Raw genomic sequence first — 19,916 nt, 5'->3', positions numbered from 1 at the left:
TAAAAATGAATAAATTATAAACAGTATGACCAGAAAGGTCACTTAAAACTGTCTTGTAACTTATTTTTTCAAGCTGGCTTTTGCCACATAAAATGATACAAACAGAACCAGACAGGGAAGCGCAAGGACATTACCTGATATTTCAAATGCATTTCTGTGATTTTCACTGTCTTCTAGCTTTGCAATGGTCATGCCTGTTAGCGGCAATTTCCCCTAAAAACAGATATATCAAACTGTTCTTTAAACAAAATCCAAAAACACGGCAGCCTTGTATTTAAGCACTAGCCTAGGAGCCATGGGTGACAAGGAATTGCATGCAGGGAAGCAAGCGTTCTGCCAAACAAAAAGAAGGGAGTTCTCGGTCTCTCCTCTGCCAGCCCCCAGCAGATTAATAACTTTTGTGAGCTTATTTACATTGATAAATCCTAAAATACATTCAGTGAATGAAAACAAATGTATGAATTGTTTTTGAGCCAGGGGGTGGTTAAGCAAAGATTGGGACACAGCTTGCTCTTGGGGAGTGGTTTATGTTCAATATCCACAGTGCCGCCTTTATGCTTCTTACTTGCTCCTCTACCACAATAACAGCAGGCTGAGGAATCTTTTTCAGTCACTGAGGACCACATTTTCTTGTGAGCAACATTGCAGAGGTTGTATGTTCATGGTGGCTGGAGGTGGAAGCAGCAAAAGGGAGTGCGCCTCCTCCATAAGAGAGGGCAGCAACACGAGAATAGGCCTTTTGCACGGCTCTTGCGGGCTTTTCCCCAGGAGGGAAAAGGGACTGAAGGGGCCAGTCAGTCCCTTCTCCCTCCTCGTAGAAAAGCCTGCAGGAGCCGCGTGCTCCTTAAAGGGTGCGTGGCTCCTGTAGACTTTTGTGGGAGGTGGGGAATACTCCCAGAGCTTGTCAGGGCTGGGGGGGGGGGAACCCAGGCTTCCCCCACCAGCCCAAAGAAGCTCTGGGAGAAGCAGACACGCTGCTCTTTGGGGCTCGGGGGGGGGGGGAGGGAATAATATTTTTTTTATTGATTTCCTCCTCCAAAAACTAGGTGCGCCTTATGGTCAGGTGCGCCTTATGGAGCGAAAAATACGGTAAACGAACAAACTATAGCATTTTAAACTGTGGGGATGGGTTGTTTTTGTTTCCTATTACGGCACTTTTTGGTGGTTTTATATTGCAAATCGCCCTGTGAACTTCAGATGAAGGGCGGTATAGAAATTTAACAATCAATCAATCAATCAATCAATCAAACAAACAAACAAACAAACAAACAAACAAGTGACTCTTGCTGCTGTAAGGTGGACTTAATTCCAGTCACACAAAAGTCAGCCTTTGTGTATATATCTCCAACGAAGCAAGAGGCATTATCGCAATTCAAGGCCACATCTGAGCCACACAAAAGTACTTGAGGGTGCCAAGAAGGCGTGGTGAAGGGGGCATGATATGGGGGAGGGGGAGTCCTAAGGTCATGGAGGGAGGCCTAGAGGGTCATTTTGGCCTTCAGACATAATGTTGCCCACTTCTGCCTTATAGGATCAGTCAGAGGATATGATACAAATGTTCCAAAAGCTAAAGATTACATAAACATAGTATGAAGAAAAAGTTATACTAAAAGTTCTTTTACCTGATAGATAAACCCACTCATTCTAGGACTGGCGGACAACATGAGCAATATGTTAGGAAAGAGAAGAAGGTATCTTTCATTCTTTTCCTTATTAAAAAAAAGAGAGAGAGAGAAGGCGAATCATTAAAATACAAAGTTACAATTAAGTGACAAAACAAAATTTCATATGGCATATTGTAATCGCAAACACTGGTATGTGTTAATATTACTAAAGTAACAATATTAAGGCATGTCAGGCATTTTATAAAATCAAGATTATCCGGGGGGGGCGGTGTAGTGAAGATGGGAAATCTTAGTATGTTAAATTCTGGTTCATGCAAGAGTGAGGCGTTGGTGGAGGAGTTAAAACTGTGGATTTCTGGGAATGGATGTCTAGGTTCTTTAACTGCAAACCTCCCTGTCTTTAGAAATGTGAATCAAATTGCATCCTGACTTGGGCAGGAAGGAGATGTTATCTGATTTGTAAATTCTGGAAGCTGGGGGCTCAGACTCAAGAGCCTGGTACATGTCAGAAAAGTATGGGAACAAAGAAGCGGTCTTTTGATCTCAAGGTTCTTTGAGCATAAACAAAGTTCAGCTGTGCTGGCCTCCTGACAATCAGGAGATATAGTCCCATCATACAGCCATTGGTAATTAACCTAAAGAAATGATTGGTCCCTAAACCCCTTCTCCACGTGGGATTCTCAAGGATAAAAGTTTGGGGAACTGAGATGCAAATTGCAGACTATCTTGCCCTGGCGTTCACCTGAGGGCGTTTGACCAGAAGAACGGACTTTGTGACTTCTTGCTATGCTTTGAAATACTGATGCTTTGTGAGTATGTTGTAGTTAGCTATATTGCACAGTACAATGTTTTTATTTTTTTGTTTGTAACCTTCCAAGAAATGTGCAAGTTTTTACTTTCTAAGTGGCTTTTTCAATAAATTTGGAAAAGGACTTTTGCCTTTTGTATTTTGTGCCTTTTGCCGGAGAAGCTAAACTAGTGCCTGACCCTTGGTGCATATATCTGTTGGATTTCTGTCTGCGTCACGGTACAGTGACACAGGTCTGGGCAACCCAGTAAATATCTAAGGGGGGTTCTCCTCCTTGGACCCCATTCGAGGGTTGACCCAGGAAAGGAGGTGGTGGCAGCTTTCTACCGTTTGGCTTGTGACTTGCAACACCTTGCGTCCTCTCCCTATCCCTGCCAGGTTCTTCCAGAGTTTGGAGGACTGGTTAGGGGGAATGGATAGGGGCCTGCGAACACGACAGAGGGGCGGCAACCACTTCAGGTTTTCTTTTAAACAGAGCTGCATTACCTCACTTCCAGCACACTGAATCATGACTTGTGACATGTAAATAACATTTCCAAGTGTTTTAATGTCCTCTCCTTCCCAGCAGCGGATAGCTTCTGTTAGTATCTGGAGTTCAAGCTCCTTTCTTTTCCGCACTTCTTGACACTGTGCCTATTGGACCAGGAGAAAATACTATGAGCCAGAATGCAAGCACAACTGAAACAGCCCAGAAACAACAGTTACTCAGTACCATGCCTGGGTCTTTTCATTTGATTTGGCTGTAGAAGAGGGGAGACACTCACAGACGTAACTGCATCTTGAACTCTCCAGAACACCAAATCCCAACTACCCTTTTTTTTACTTAAGACAGCTATGAGTTGCATCATTGCTGCTTTAAAGGCTTGTCTATACTTGAAGCCAAAATAGAAACTTGAGGCACCTCAACAGTAGTGGGACAGCTGGTTACCAAACAGTTTTGTTTTCCCTTGACTTTTTTTTAAAAAAATCCCTTAATGTTCATCTCTTACCTTTCCTCAAGGTGTCATTAAGATTGCAAGCTATGGGTAGGGGTTGTCTCTACTTAACTGTTTCATGTATAACATATAGCTCCTATAGGCACTTGAAAAAATATTATTAAAGTATAATCAGTTATAATGACTTAGCTGTCCTAGTCTGACGTTTCAAGTGTTTTGGTTTTAAGCTGTTTCTACACAAACTATTCCAACGCTTGGTTTGACTTCTTACCAATTCTTTTTGTCCTCTTTTAACAACTGAAATATTTTTCAAAGGGCTATATACATATGCTTTCATTCACTGTGCTCAGTAAAATAGAGAACACAATCAATTATCACCCAAGGATTACATTATATAGGACATTTATCGCCATATCAGGGTGTGTGAAACGTGTGAAACATCCTAAACAAAGGAAGCTGCTCAAGAAACTTCAAGCACAAATAACTTTTTAAAAGAGTTTCAGCACACAGGGGTTTGCTTCTTTTTCCCTCTGTGAACCTCAACTGCAGAACGCTTTCTCAAATTTGTCTGCCTTGAACTACTTTGCTACATTAAGCATTTGCATAGGAGGAGTATATCTAATTTAAACAGGAAAAGCACCTGCTGGTTCTGCATTCTGAATGACCAGATTCACATTTAAATTCTGTTGGCGTGCCATGATCCATGGGAAGTATGATGTGTAGGCAGCCTAACACCACACAATCAAACAGGAAGCTGGCTATGTGGATCAATCACAACATGGGTGCTTTCATCCTTATATGGATTTATAGTACTTGAATTCACTCAGACAGATTTCTATATGCAAAGGTTTGAGTCATGGTATTTCATGTAGTACCATGTGACTCCTCTTTTATCCTATAAATTGTCTGTCCCTTGAACCCAGACCAGAGTTTCCAGTGGAACCATCTTTTTAAAAATTCTTCCATAGCGATTCATCTTTAAATACTGTTCCCTCATGATACCCACCCAAAGTGCTCTCGTGACTTTGATACGCTATTTGTATGATGTTTAGACTAGTATGTTGCCATCTATCACCTATGTAACTTACAGAAAGGTTTTTGAAAGCTGTCATGGATTTCTGAATGTCAGGCCGGTCTGGATGATAATCCTAAAAGAATATTAAAAGATACTTATATGTAATATGAAAGGAACAAAACTTACTTTATATTCTATACAAGGTTTACACATTCTTCTGGTATTATATATAAATCAAATGTTAAGATACATTTCTCACACCTTCGCTGCTTTAAAGGCAACAAACCTTTAGATCAGGTCATGTCAGATCTAGAGAACAAATTTTATTTTAAATAAGCCTATTCCCTCCCACTGGTCTGGTGACACTTTGCCTGATGGACTGGCCATAAATCTGTATCCTTCACTCACTTCTATATAAATACCTAGGGGACACAGGTGGCGCTGTGGTCTAAACCACTGAGCCTCTTGGGCTTGCTGGTCGGAAGGTCGGGAGTTCAAATCTGCGCGATGGGGTGAGCTCCCATTGCTCTGTCCCAGCTGCCAACCTAGCAGTTCGAAAGCATGCCTGTGCAAGTAGATAAATAGGTATTGCTGCGGAGGAAAGGTAAACAGCGTTTCTGTGTGCTCTGGCACTCATCATGGTGTCCTGCTGTGCCAGCAGCAGTTTAGTCATGCTGGCCACATGACCTGGAAAGCTGTCTGTGGACAAACACCAGCTCCCTCGGCCTGAAAGTAAGATGAGCACCGCACCTCATAGTCACCTTTGACTGGACTTAACTGTCCAGGGGTCTTTAACCTTTATTATAAATACAATTTGAGCAAGATTTCCCTGGCGCACAATTTAAAAATACCGTAAATTTTGCTCCATAACACGCAGTTTTTTTCTCCTAGAAAGTAAGGGAAAATGTCTGTGCGTGTTATGGAGTGAATGCCTACAGATGGCGGGGGAATTTGCTGCAGTCGTGAGCAGTCCGTGGCTCGCTTTGAAACAGCAAAGCGGGTGTAAGCGGCTCCTGTCAGCTAGCAGAGCCGGGGAGGAGGGAGAGAAGCAGAGCGGGGTTGGCTGCTTTAAAACAACCCCGTGCTGTCTGTCCCTGCCTGCAGTTTTTTGCTGTCCGATTTTGGATTAGCCACTGTAGGGGCTGTGTGTGTGTGTGTGTGCTTGAGCTATCGTTCTCCTCCTCCTGCTTCCCCTTCACTCTCCCTGCGCCCCTGCGACTTTAGGATTGACACTGTGTGTCTGTGTGTGTGTGAGTCATCGTTCTCCTTCTCTTGCTTCCGTTCACTCTCCCTGCGCCCCTGCGACTTTAGGATTGACACTCTGTGTGTCTCTCTGTGTCTGAGGGCTCCTTCTCCTTCTCTTGCTTCCATTCACTCTCCCTGCGCCCCTGCGCTCTCCCAGCGCCCTGCGACTTTAGGGCCAGTTCTGTGTGTGTGTGTGTGTGTGTGTGTGTGTGTGTGTGTTTTGACCTCACTGCGCTTGTTTGGGGAGAGTGTTGGTCACAATTTTTCTTGATTTGTCTCAGAGTGATTACTATCGTGGTTTTCTTGCCGGGGAGGAGGGAGAGAAGCAGAGCCTGCTTGTTTTAAAGGAGCAAAGCCGGAGAGGAGCCTCTCCTGCATTATTCGCAGCATCCTTCTCCACACCCCCCACATGTGCTCCTTGTCCCTTGAGTGTTTTTCCTTCCCTCCCCACTTAAAACGTGGTTACAAAGCACGGATCCACATGGATCCTCAGGATTTTTGTATTGGGCTACCCCAAACTCACTGTCAGATCACATGTCTGTGGCCACAGCATGAACCACAAAAATCATACATCCACTGTTTCATTTAGAATATTTTTTTCTTGTTTTCCTCCTCTAAAAACTGCGTGCGTGTTATGGTCAGGTGCGTGTTATAGAGCGAAAAATACGGTAAGTTGATTTACTACTGGAGATGTAACAGTAGCAGCTGGTGGGGCTGCCCTGCTCTGCCTTCTGAACATGCTGGGTCACTTACCAAAAAGGGAAAAGGCAAGGCAGCTGGAGCTCAGTGTGGTGCAGGCGCTGTGGCAGAACCAGCCTAATGCTCCAGATGCTGTGTCCTTACTGTGCCTACACCATACCAAGCTCTCGGTGCCTTGCCCCTCTCCCTCTTGGCAAGCAGGTATGACCTGACATATTCAGAAGATGGGAGAGCAGCACAGTTCCATTGGCTGCTACTGGATGCAAAGAGGAAAAGGAATTTTGTTCCAGCCCTAAACTAATCAAAATATGTTTGACCCTTGCAACTAAAAATTCTATGTCCCATTGTAATTTAACATTGAAACTAACCTTTCAGCCCAACTCTATACATCATTGTCAAACCACTTATGTTAAACTAGGTTTGGTAATAAGGACCAAGCCTACAAGTCGGACCTTTAAAGCCCTTCACAGCCTAGGACCCTCATACCTACAGGACCGCCTCTCCCGGTATGCCCCACAGAGAGCCTCAAGGTCCATAAATAGCAACACCCTAGTGTTCCCAGGCCCTAAGGAAGTTAGATTAGCTTCAACCAGAGCCAGGGCCTTTTCAACACTGGCTCCGGCCTGGTGGAACACTCTGCCTCATGAGACAGGGCCCTGCAGGATCTGATTTCTTTCCGCAGGGCCTGTAAGACAGAGTTGTTCCGCCTAGCCTTTGGCTTGGAGCCAATTTGAGTCCCTCCCCCTCTTTCTGTTTCTTTTTCCTTTCTCCTCCTGTGATGAGGCTGCATTTTAATATTTTAATGTTTCAATATTTTAATGTTGTATTTTAATCTTGTTTTTAAGTTGTATTCATTCAACTTGTTTTTATTATTGCTTGTTAGCCACCCAGCCTTGGCTGGGGAGTGTGACGTATAAATAAAAATTATTATTAATTAATTTTTATTATTATTAACTTTTCATTAATTTTCATTAATTAATTTTTATTAATTAATTATTATTATTATTATTACTGTGAATTTGTACACGCTGTTGAACAGCAGTTAAATAGCCAAAGAATGGCGGAGTGGGGTGGGGCAGCTCCCAAATGTTAAAATTAAACAATTATGCCAATGTAGGTAAGCTAGGAGTGCCGAGAAAAACACATATGCATTGGGGGTGCACAGTCCACTGGGCTGTTCAAGCAACTGCTCGCAAAACTCCAAAGGAATGTCAGAAAAGGCCTCCAACAAGGCTTGACAGCCAAGATTCATATATGAGAAGCACAAACAAGGCAGTTGTGTAACAGTGGGGAGACACCGAGAAGTGCAGCTCTGGGACTTTTTTCAGAGCATGCGCGATGACATCATCTGTCGGGAGTGTCTTGTTCCAGCAAATGAGTGGGCTGATATCAAGACTTTCAGGTTTCACTACTGTTTGTGACAAATTAGAATCAGAGAATGAGGTCAGCTCACTAGTCTAAGGCTGCTATAGCCAATCCTGAAGCATTGGCTTTTATGCTATGCATTGATGTGGTTGTGCAGGTATGATCAGAACAGCTCCTTGCATTTTGGACTTTCCATGGGGGTCACCATTATGACCTCTTCCACTTCGGTATTTAACATTACAGCACTGCTGTTAAATACCCACCCTGTCTGAGACATCTACAAGTGCCTCTTGGGAGACTGGAGTAATAAAAAAGCAACAGGTGCAGTGCCATATAAAATGTGGCAATACACTCATACTATAGGCCAGAGCAAGCCACAGTTTTAGGATTAGGGCATCTTATTTTTGTCTTTGAAAACACAACCCCAGAACTCTAATGGAGTTGATCCTACCAGACTACTATGACTTCCTTTACATCAGAAGAACGAGAGCATAGTAATGTCCTTTAGGACTCATCATTCCTGAAATGTACCTTTAAGGTCATCATTGTCAAATCATCATTAAGATGGAATGTTAATGCTGATGAGATATACCTCCATGTGTCTTTCAAGCTCTTTGAGCAAGGTGGGATATTTATCCAGGCGCATAAAAGGTTTGCTCAGGCCTGTGGTCAATACAAGAATCCCAGGGCTGTTGGCTCCTTTCATCTCCATGAATTCTCCCAGCTCTTCACTGTTCATAAAAAAAGAAGTTAAAGTTAAAACAAAAGCAAAGAAGTAAAATCAGCCAAACCAGAGAGAAATAAATCATTTCACTTTTTCAGCAATAGCCTGCTTTTCATTTTCTGAGAAAGGGCTAAGCTTCCTCATAAAATAAAAGATGAACAAGCCTAAACTTATCCGTATTTTTTGATGGAAAAGCAGTTCTTCAAGCTTAGCTTTAATTCTCTCTGAATCCCAATTGAAAAGAATGCATCAATTTAGAGCTAAAATTAGGACTCCCAGCACTATAAATAATCAAGTATTTCAGGTGATGTTAAACATATTATTCATACTGATGACGAGAGCTAACGTCCAAGAAGATTAACAGTTCAACCCTGTGCCAATGCACTTGGAATTAAGCACTATGTTGTTCAATGGCGTTTAAACCCAAGCAAATCTGCATAGGGCCAAAGCATCAGGGGAAAATCACACTACCAAAATAATAACAAGCCACACTGTGAAATGAACATACTGGCCTTTAAGCAGGCATTGAAAGTTGCTTTAGTCTAATCATAGGTATTTTCAAGATCTGGTTCCTTTAATGATGTTTTTTCATCTACTGCTTTTAATTTATTTATTGTATTTTATGCTATGGTTTTGTTTAATTTGTTGTTTTATTGTTATTGTTTAAAGTTAAGGTATACTCGGGACAACATGGTAATGCAGAAGGGTTAAGGATAATTTAAATATATAAATACACTGAACACAAAGTTAAATAATAGATTACTGAACATTTTCCAAAAGAAACACAAGTAAAAAGTACATTTTTAAGAACCTCCATCGCAGTTGCATTTGTAAAGCCTCAAATCTCCCACAGCAATTTAATCCACTTTAGCACAACTGAGAGAATGTCAAGAAAGCATTGTATGTTGGCACTCCCACCATCAACACATACACACCCTTTTCAGCATTAAGTCACAACATTCCTCTAAAAGGAAGTCTCGTCTACCTACACATCTGCAATGTTGCATTTAACTATTGTCATGCTCTAAATAACAATCCAACAAGTGGAATCCCCAAAACTTTCCTCTGCTAGGTTCTCTTATGATTCCTTGCAAGATCTAGGGGTCTTAGTAGAATACAAGCTTAACATGAGTCAACAGTGTGATGCAGCAGCAAAAAAGTGCTAATGCTACCCTAGGCTACATCAACAGAAGTATGGTGTCCAGATCAAGGGAAGTCATAGTACCACTCTATTCTGCCTTGGTCAGACCACACCTAGAGTACTGTGTCCAGTTCTGGGCACCACAATTTTAAGAAGGATGTTGACATGTTGAAATGTGTGCAGAGGAGGGCGACCAAGATGATCAAGGGTCTGGAAACCAAGCCTTATGAGGAACGGTTGAGGGAGCTGCGTATGTTTAGCCTGGAAAAGAAGAGACTGAGAGGAGATATGATAGCCATCTTCAAACATCTTAAGGGCTGTCACATGGAAGAGGGAGCATGCTTGTTTTCTCCTGCTCTGGAGGGTACAACTCAGACCGATGGATTCAAGTTACAAGAAAGAAGAACCCAACTAAACATCAGGAAGATATTTTTCTTAGTAAGAGCTGTAAGATTAATGCATTTCAGGGGGCTGGGTTAGATGACCTTTGGAGTCCCTCCCAACCTGACAATTCTATGATTCTGTAAGTCTGAACTGACCTTTCCCCATCCATACAAATGGGTTCTTCCCACTGAACACTCTCATTGCCAAGAAAGTCCAAGGCTAGCTGCAACACCTTCCTGCTACCGCAACACTTCAGGAAAATATAGTTTTGATTTCAGGAATAATATCAAGCTTCCTCATTTTGTGTTTAAACCAAATCCCTAAGACCATAAAAATGGTCCACACCACCACCAATATGTTCATGGACATGTGCTTGACAAAAGGCTGTATGTACATACGCAATATACAATATGTGAAGTACACAGAGCAGCAACAGTTTTGATATTCAAGAGTCCGTGTATATTCAAACATGAGATAGAATCAACTAGCCAAGCACTTAAAAATAGAATCTTTTAAATAGTGTTCTGATCAAGAAAGAACTTTTCTTTTTTTAAAAAAAAACTGCCATTAATGAACTATTTAAAGACTATGCATAGTTAATTTATTTCCTTCAACAACCATTACATCTACAAATCAGTGTGGTTAGTTCAAGATCACAGCTGTTTTAACAAAGACACTAAGTTTTTAAAATATGCATTTTTGTCTAAATACTGCTGAATATTTCACAATGAATCCACTCCATATTTAGCTAAAGCAGTACACAGGGAAGAAACAAAATGAGACATGAAAGAGATAGTAGTTTAGGCAAGAAACAAATAGGCCTATTATTAAAATCTTAAATCTATCCAAAACAGACTAGGTATGTAAAATAAATAAGCATAAATATTATTACGAAGCTAGCATACATTTACAAAATTTGGGTATCAAAGAATTTTTGAAACCTCTCCTATAAAGATAGTCCTGAGAACTGACTGTTTTTATCATCTGTGCTTTGTGAAGTCTCCTAGGTTAGTAAGGTATTAAAATAGAATTTGCAATTTGCCTCTAAAAAGGATCCAAACCAACAACATTTTTAACATGTAAAATCACTATTAAAAAAAAACTAGCAAGAGTATCTTTAAAAACCTCAAAGCACCTACAACCATGTGAACAAAAGGAAAACTCTTAGCATTAAATGAACAAACAAATGGAAAAAGAAACATTTAAAACTGCAACTTACACTTCCAATTCCTGTCTATAGTAGACGGAACATGAACTCTCACTGCTGAAAGGTCTAAATATGTCACATAGACAATGCATGCTGAAAACCCTCCACTAAACCCTTGGCTCACTTAATGACTCTAAGCTTTTTACTGTCTCTAGTGCAGCATTTCTAGATAGAATGCCTTATTCTTGGGCTGTTGCTTCAAGTATGACATCACCCTCTATGTTAGCAGCCCTTTTTCTGAAGCAAAGTGGAGGAGGGACAAAAGGTTCTCTGACTCAGATGCTTATCTGTATTCCATGCTCCCATTATCTTCCATAAATGCTATTTAAGCTTCACATTTCGAAATCTGTTTTTGTTAAAAAATGCAATAAAGTATTTTCAAATCAGGTTCCAGCTACAGGATCTTCTAACACTCTGTTAAACTGTACATTAAAAGAAAAAGTGGATTTAAGCCTTGCTCCAATTCTACAGATACAATTTTTAGCCTGAAGCATGCAGGAGAAGTTTTGAGTGTTGTGCTTGGTTGTAGTTTTTTTATAATCTGCTCCCTCATTTGGGTTAATGCTGGAAAAAGATTGCTTCCATTTGCCTCCACAGAAAGTATTCTTACCTTTGTTTTAAAACTTTTCTGCCTTTGGTAAAGATTTAACTGAGGCTGCATTAGTAAGACTGATGGTAAAGGTAAAGGGACCCCTGACCATTAGGTCCAGTTGTGACCAACTCTGGGGTTGTGGCGCTCATCTCGCTTTATTGGCCAAAGGAGTACAGCTTCCAGGTCATGTGGCCAGCATAACTAAGCCACTTCTGGCGAACCGAGCAGCGCGTGGAAACGCCATTTACCTTCCCGCTGGAGTGGTGCCTATTTATCTACTTGCACTTTGATGTGCTTTCGAACTGCTAGGTTGGCAGGAGCAGGGACCGAGCAACGGGAGCTCACCCTGTCGCGGGGATTTGAACTGCCAATCTTCTGATTGGCAGGTCCTAGGCTCTGTGGTTTAACCCACAGCGCCACCCGCGTCCCTAAGACTGATGGAGATGTAACCTTTAACTATGGTTAAGGGGGCAGAGTAAGCTGCAGCTCTCCACCTCATATGCAAATTTTCGGACAATCCTTTTCTCCATAGTGGTTAAGGGTTATGACATTAATCACAGTTAACGCTAAAGCAGATCCGCTCTTAATGATATTTCCTTGGGTCAAATTCATGGTGAAGTGCAAAAGAGGGAAGGCAGAGAAATGTCCAAAATAGGGATGAGGAACTTGTAAGCCCTCCAGATGTTGCTGCACTACAACTCCCATCATTCTTGACCACTGGCCTTGTCAGCTGGGGCCAATGGGAACTGGAGTCCAACAACATCTGGAGGGCCACAGGTTCCCCATCCTTGGTCTAAAACAAAAATGAGATGCTCTGGGGAAAGAACGTATAATCCTACAGCCTGATTCTGATCACTTTACCTCATCTAAGGTGACATTTGCACCATAACTATAAATATTTTTATGTACAGTGGTGCCTCGCAAGACGAAATTAATCCGTTCCGTGAGGCTCTTCGTATAGCGGTTTTTTCGTCTTGCGAAGCAAGCCCATTGACAGCTTAGCGGATTAGCGCTATTAGCGGCTTATCAGCTTAGCGGATCAGCTGCTAAGCGGCTTAGCTGCTTAGAAAAAGGGGGGGGGAACCCGCAGGAACTCGCAAGACATTTTCGTCTTGCGAAGCAAGCCCATAGGGAAATTTGTTTTGCGAAGCGCCTCCAAAACGGAAAACCCTTTCGTCTAGCGGGTTTTCCGTCTTGCGAGGCGTTCGTCTTGCGGGGCACCACTGTACAATAATTTACAAACATTGTGCATGGCAGGCATCAGCATAGAAGCAGCATTTCTTCTCCTCCCTAGAGGAACAGAAGGCCTCCTCTTAATATGTTGTCTGCATAATCTAAACAACAAGGGAACCCTGTTGTTTCCCTTGTCTGAACTTCTTCAAATGTTTTGTTTTATTTTTATATAATTAAACTCAACCAACTAAATTCATACATTTGAATTGGCCTGCTCATTTTATGGAAAGGCAAGGTACTAAAACAAAAACATTTTAGTCAGGTTACTTTGATATGTGGCTAAATACAGGTTTCTGAATAAGCAGTGAGGGCTGTCGATGGACAGAAATGTCCACATTCCTTCCAAGCCTAAAATATTATAGTTATAAGCTGAATCAATTAATGGCCCTATTGGTCCTTAGATAATCATTTCAAAACATCGGGTACAGTATCAGAAAAAGGAAACCCTATTCATCTGACCAAGGCTAGTGAGGTAGACCTCAAATTGTATATTAAAATATATTTGTTTTAAATGAAAGCACTTCTGTGGCAAGCTAGTTTCTACTGTCTATTATACTAAAAGCACAATCAGATTCAATCAATCCCACAGCAGGCCTGACACAGCCCTTGATAACAACACTGAGTGGAACTTGAACCCCTGAACCTTAGGAATGTAGCCAAAGCTTCAATACACTCAACCACTGTGCGTCTTTTGAAAACGAAGTAAAAAAATATATATTAGGAAGTCTGTGCTCCCAGCCGCAGAATTAAACACACCGGAAAATATTATAAAGATTGCTACCATAGGTGCTAGCATTAGCCTGGAATCCTCAGAAAGAATCATGTTTTTCCATAGGCTGTGCAACATTACTTTTACTTATTCTAACATCCCACCCAACATTCAGCCATTCGATCACAACACCATTCCATAAGCACGATGGATTAATTTCAGTTTTAATGCATTACGCAAATATAATTGAAACAGAAAATCCTAGCCCTATTCAGGTACTCCAACTTTTAATATGGCACTTTAGAAATTTTCTCAATTTTTAAAATAAATTGCCTAAGAAAAGGAACAACTCTGATTGATCGGATCAAAGATGCGTCTAGTCTGCATTTTGCTTCCCAAAATGGCCAACCAGATCTTGAATGCAATACCTCTTGCCTGCTGCTGTTTCCCTAGCAGCTGGCATTCAAGGGGATACTGCCCCTAGACATGGAGGTTCCATATATAGTTGTTGTGGCCAACAGCCAGCGATAGCTCTATCATCCAGGAATTCATCTAATCCCCTTTAAAAGCCATACAAGCGAGTGGCCACCATCATTATCTTGGAGCAGTGAGTTCCTAGATTAACAATGCACTGTTCAAAGTGCTTAAGTGGAGGAAAAGGAGGGAGCGTGTAACTGTTGGAAACTACCTAGTCTAGTTCATGTAGGGCAGGGGTGGGAAACCTGTGGCCCTCCAGATGTTGGCGGACTACAACTCCCATCATCCCTGGCCACTGGCCACACTAGTAGAAGCTGAAGCCCAACATAATTTCAATGGTCTCAGGTTGCTTATCCCCAACTTAGAACCAAGGTATCATATGCCTGAACTACCTCTGTAACTATTATCTCACACATCCAATGAACAAAATTATTTAAGGCATTTTATGGACTGCTCAATCCTCAGCGTTTCTAAGTGATGTATATAAAAGTAAACCACACAGGAGATTAAAACAATAAAAATTCATTGTGAAACTGGACAGTAACACAAACGCCACCTTAAAATGCCTGCCGGAATAAGAAAGCCTTTGTCATGTGCCTGAATAAAAAGTATTTGATTTATTTAAGGCACTGAACTAAATATGAATAGCACTACAGGACTTGTAAGGTTGCAGACCTGTGCACACTCCCTCAGGAGTAAGGACTCAACCACACTTCTGCCTCTTTCCTCTAAGAAAACCTGCCGTTTACCACTAAATATGGGTAAATATCCATTGGGTTTTCTCTGGACTGATGTTTGTTCCAATATAGCAATAAAGACCATGTTTTCTGGGGGGAAGTGGTGGGGCAAAGGCTAAACTGCTTTGACTCATGCCTACAAGCTACAGGACAAGTGATGCACACTTAGCTCAGTTGGCAGAGTATGAGATTCTTAATCTCAGGGTTGTGGGTTTGAACCATATGTTGGGCGAAAGATTCCTGCGTTGCAGGGGGTTGGACTGGATGATCCTTGTGGTCCCTTCCAACCCAATGATTCTAAGTGGAAGTGTGAATGAGCCCCACGTTATATTGAAATCAGTCTACATGCTGAACACCAGCAATGCTTATTTTCAAATCCTCCACTAAAAAAAGCTGATTTCAAAACTGACGCTCACATCTGCTGCCACTTCATCTTCCGTCTTGTGCCTGATAAAACACCTCAATTTGTTTGCAAAACACCATTAAAAAGTGGAAAGAAAAACCAAGTTAAATTTACAAGGTTTTCTTGTTCTTGATGCACATACCTGTGTTCTGTGAGGACGGTTACTGCTGACGGGTGGTTGGCACAGTACGCAAGGTATAAATTTTTCATTTGTGGCATCAGATTTAGGAAGCAACCACCAACCCGTTGCTGAGTTTCAGGCAACCTGAAAGAAAGCAATGCAACTGTAATTTTTTTAATGTTCTGAAGCTTAATGCACAATGCATTCCAAATGCACCAAGGACATTTGTTTTAGTAACCTCAAAGACCAAGTGTAGCTTTGGGAGTCTAGTGTTGGGGAAACTGTTGCAAAATTGTTATATATTTGATAGTTCATTATGCATTGCTGTTACTTGGGATGTGATGCCTTCTATTTTTTATCAATCAATGTCCTGGCTTTTGTGCTGAATGCCCATAAGCATGACAAACATGGAGGAGAGATAACTCAGTGATGAAGAGAATAAAGCTAGAGCAGGGATAAAAGGTAAAGGGACCCTTGACCATTAGGTCCAGTTGCAGATGACTCTGGGGTTGCGGAGCTCATCTTGCTTTATTGGCCGAGGGAGCCGGCGTACAGCTTCCGGGTCATGTGGCCAGCATGACTAAGCCGCTTCTGGCGAACTAGAGCAGTGCATGGAAACACCGTTTACCTTCCCGCCGGAGTGGTACCTATTTATCTACTTGCACTCTGACGTGCTTTTGAACTGCTAGGTTGGCAGAAGCAGGGACCGAGCAACGGGAGCTCACCCCATCGCGGGGATTTGTACCGCCGACCTTCTGATCGGCAAGCCCTAGGCTCTGTGGTTTAACGCCACCCACATCCCCTAGAAGCAGGGATACAATAACCCAACAGCCGACTCCCATGATCCTAGCTGAAGAGTCAGAATTGTTACAGCTGCACCAACTTTAATGTTTTGAAATTATTTACTTCAAGAATGTTCACTGCTGGAAAGCATATTTTTAAAAAATAAAGAATAAAAATCACCTGCTTTAATATCCTTTATCACATTGCATAAAACTACTGGTGGTTGTTGTTGTTTTTGCACAGTACTTTCATATTATTATTTTTTTGGAGAAGTCACTCCTGTTCTCTGTTCATACTTTGCAACTGAACTGCAAGGTTTACACATTTACATCAACGTGTGTGCTACAAATGTCTATAGATGCCAGGTGTCATTCTAAACAGTTAAACATAAACAGGTCTGCTAGATTGGATAGTACATACTTGGTGCATTCTTCTAAAGACTGTACAAGCATTTGCTGAAAAGAACTGATTTCTTCTAGATTTCCCATTAAATATGAAGTATCTGTAGAGTTTAACCTGGAGCCAAAAAGAAAATAAGAAAATTAAGCACTTGTACGTAAAACAGCCCACGTCATTTCTGGTGTTGCTTATATGGCAGAGACTGGCTTCCAATATAGGAGGCACAAAATCACTTTCCTTTCACGTGCACCCCTGGCATCACAGACCCACCCCCAATTTCCCACTTGGGGGCTCAGGAAGCTAGAGAGGTGGGGAGACAGGGCAAAGCTCTTTCCCACTATATACATCCCGGAAGATGCTTTCCATACGCTTTGACTGACAGCTTCCCCCATAGCCAGCTTCACTGCATATCCTGCATTGCAGGGGGTGGACCAGATGACCCAACTCTATGATTCTATCATAGAGTCCTCTGCAATACATAAAAGATGTGTGAGGTGGGGAACAGGGAGGGGGAGGGTCTTCTCTGGGGCTAACTTGCATAGGGAGCTTGCCAGAACAGAGTAATATTTGACAACTGCTGTAGAATCCTGTGATGTCATACACTCTGCGGCAGTTATTTCAGTTGGTTCGGTTATTAACAGTCCCCCGATTCTCAACAACTTGATTCTCTTAAGGGAGTTCTTTTTGGATCATCTTTTAATAATTTTTTTTTAATCTTTCATCTTGTTAATTATTGCGGTTCTCAACAGTTAAAGCAGCAGATTATGTTGTGTTGTGTTGTGCTGTGCTGCTCTCTGCCTCAGACTATCCGTCAGTCTGTAAATGTTTGTTCGTCTGTAACCATTTAATCAACATAAGGTTGATAAGCAACTAAAAAAAAATCCACCTGCACTGTATACCAGTAAATATTTTTACACTGTTACTTGCAAGTACACCAGGTAAAAGTTATACATTCTTTAAACTTTAAAAGAGAGCATCTTTCATAGTTTTTAACAGGAGGGAGAAGAGAATTAAAAGGGTCAAACAACCCACATACACATAGTTCTCTGTAAATGAAAACTAAAGTCTAATTCCCACCATATACACCTCTAACAAACTAAAACTAAAACTAAAACTAAAAATCAGGGTCTCTTTCACCCATAAGCCCTTGGAACCATTGGCTGTGATGTCACAGAATGTTAATTCAACACACTGCCAAAAGGAAAGATCAGGATCAATATAAATTCTACAGTGCCCCCCCCCATACTAGCCTCCAAACAACAGATATAATATTGTGTGCATCTCTGTTACAGTGTCACAGAGTACTACTATGACCCCTGAGAGTTGAAATTCCTGCATTGCAGGGGTTTGGACTAGATGACCCTCAAGAGTCCCTCCCAACACAATTCTAGGATTCTACTACTATTATGAATGCTTTTTGAATTTATTGCCTGCCCTTCACCATGGGCTCGCAGAGCAGGTTTTAAGCAACTTACACTGCCCATAATGGAAGGCCCTTAAGATGCATGCTGGCTCAAACAAGGTTTTTCAACGGCAAGATGTACTTACTTTTCACTAGCTTGTAAGGGTCGCAGGTAGTTAGAAAGCATGGTCTGTAGTTCCTTAGCATATTCGTTCTCTGTCTCTAGAATGTTTTGTAGCACCTATAATACATTTTAAAAAGCCTGTGACTGTCGTGTTAAAGCTACAGAGAGGAGGAAACCAAAATGTCAAGACACCAATATTGTTTTCTATAGTTTGACTGTAAATAGGAGAGGAAGAAGTGTGCACTTGATTAAAGGTGTAAGCAATTGGCGCAGTAAAAAAAAAAAAGCACGTTTTTAAAGGGCTGTAGTAGAACCAACACTTTGCAGGGTTAATCCTCAGCATCTCCAGGTTAGGGCTGGAAAAAAATCCTGCCTGCAAAGGGCAATATGTCTGGCATATCTTCCTTATAGCACCTTGATTATTTAAGGCAGGCTAATATTTCTCGACAAATGTGTGCTAGAAATTAAAAAGTGTGAGATGGTACTCTGCTCTGCAGTTCTCCTTCCTGCCTTGGGTGTGGTTTTTGCCACAATCTACAAACAGCAGCACACAGGAGTGATATCGGAAACTCCAAATCTCATTGTACTGCAACCCTGAATTTCTTTCTCACACCCTTGTCTAACATTACACACACACACACACACACACACACACACACACACAGTGCCACTAGAGTGAAGGCGCAGCTAGATGTCAGTGTTTGAAATTAGCAGGGGCATTTTGCGACCAAGTGAAGATGCCCAGGCACCAGGATGCCTCCTGACATCTACACCATCTGGAGGTGCATGCCTGGAGAGGCATGCATTGGATCTGGGCTGTTTACGCACACTAATACCACAATCAATTATATTTTATCTGCACAATCGGAATGAATTTCTGGAACCCAAGTGCTTTTTCTGCGCAGCCTGAGCGGGAGCAGTCACCATTCAGAAAAAGAGGTCTGAATAGGCCAATATATATACAGTGGTACCTCAGGCTACATACGCTCCAGGTTACATACGCTTCAGGTTACAGACTCCACTAACCCAGAAATATTACCTCAGGTTAAGAACTTTGCTTCGGGATGAGAACAGAAATCGTGTGGTGGCAGCAGGAGGCCCCATTAGCTAAAGTGGTGCTTCAGGTTAAGAATAGTTTCAGGTTAAGTACGGACCTCCAGAACGAATTAAATACTTAACCCAAGGAACCACTGTATATGAGGACTGTCCCTGGATCAAGTGACTTTTCTTCTTTAAGTTTTCAAAGCTCTTAACCCAGTTCAAGGCTGTCGCCTGACCAAGCCAGATGTTTAACTGAGAATCAATCACAGTCAGTCCATCATTTGAAAAATAAGACTTTGGAGATGCCTTACCCAAAAATGGCAACCAGACATTTTAAGGAGCCATTTAGCACCTAGCTTATATATGAGTTTCTAACACTGCTAGGTGTACAACAGAACTGCCCTAGGAGTAGGGAAATGTAGTAGTTTTCAATAGTTGCTAAGAGCATTGCAATCTGCAAGAATAAGCTATCCGTTTTTACCACTACTTTCCCTTTTAAACCCCCAATTTTTTATTACTTTGGGAAGGCCAATATAACGCAATGGATCTCCTAGGACCCCCATGATCTTAGGATGTTGTTAGCCTAACTACATTATTCAATACAGCAGTTTATAGTTGGTATGGGCATAAAACCATTATTCATGCCAGATGTCTATATGAAAACCTGATGAAACAAGTGACATGCTGAACTATTTGAAACGGAGAATTCACTGCTTCTTTCATTAGTGTTGCTGAACTCAGTTTTAT

General features: G+C 41.7%; 1 protein-coding gene across 10 annotated transcripts in view; it reads right to left on the bottom strand.

The window, feature by feature from the left end:
- Positions 1 to 19,916, bottom strand: part of ARHGEF7 (Rho guanine nucleotide exchange factor 7) — a 91,616-nt gene that overhangs the window by 37,107 nt on the left and 34,593 nt on the right. For all 10 annotated transcript variants that reach the window (XR_014563387.1, XR_014563388.1, XR_014563389.1 and 7 more), the window contains exons 7-14: positions 18,151 to 18,245; positions 16,624 to 16,719; positions 15,442 to 15,564; positions 8,285 to 8,423; positions 4,457 to 4,516; positions 2,920 to 3,066; positions 1,623 to 1,709; positions 135 to 213 (exon numbers count right to left, since the gene is read on the bottom strand). Coding sequence is in view for 7 of the 10 variants with exons in the window: in XM_083735260.1 (XP_083591386.1) it covers positions 135 to 213; positions 1,623 to 1,709; positions 2,920 to 3,066; positions 4,457 to 4,516; positions 8,285 to 8,423; positions 15,442 to 15,564; positions 16,624 to 16,719; positions 18,151 to 18,245 (826 nt within the window). In the remaining 3 variants the exon portion in view is untranslated. The remainder of the gene's footprint in view (positions 1 to 134; positions 214 to 1,622; positions 1,710 to 2,919; positions 3,067 to 4,456; positions 4,517 to 8,284; positions 8,424 to 15,441; positions 15,565 to 16,623; positions 16,720 to 18,150; positions 18,246 to 19,916) is intronic.

Source organism: Podarcis gaigeae, assembly GCF_964106915.1.
Source record: "Podarcis gaigeae genome assembly, chromosome: 4".
NCBI lineage: Eukaryota > Metazoa > Chordata > Lepidosauria > Squamata > Lacertidae > Podarcis > Podarcis gaigeae.
This window is presented reverse-complemented; position numbering and strand designations above follow the sequence as displayed.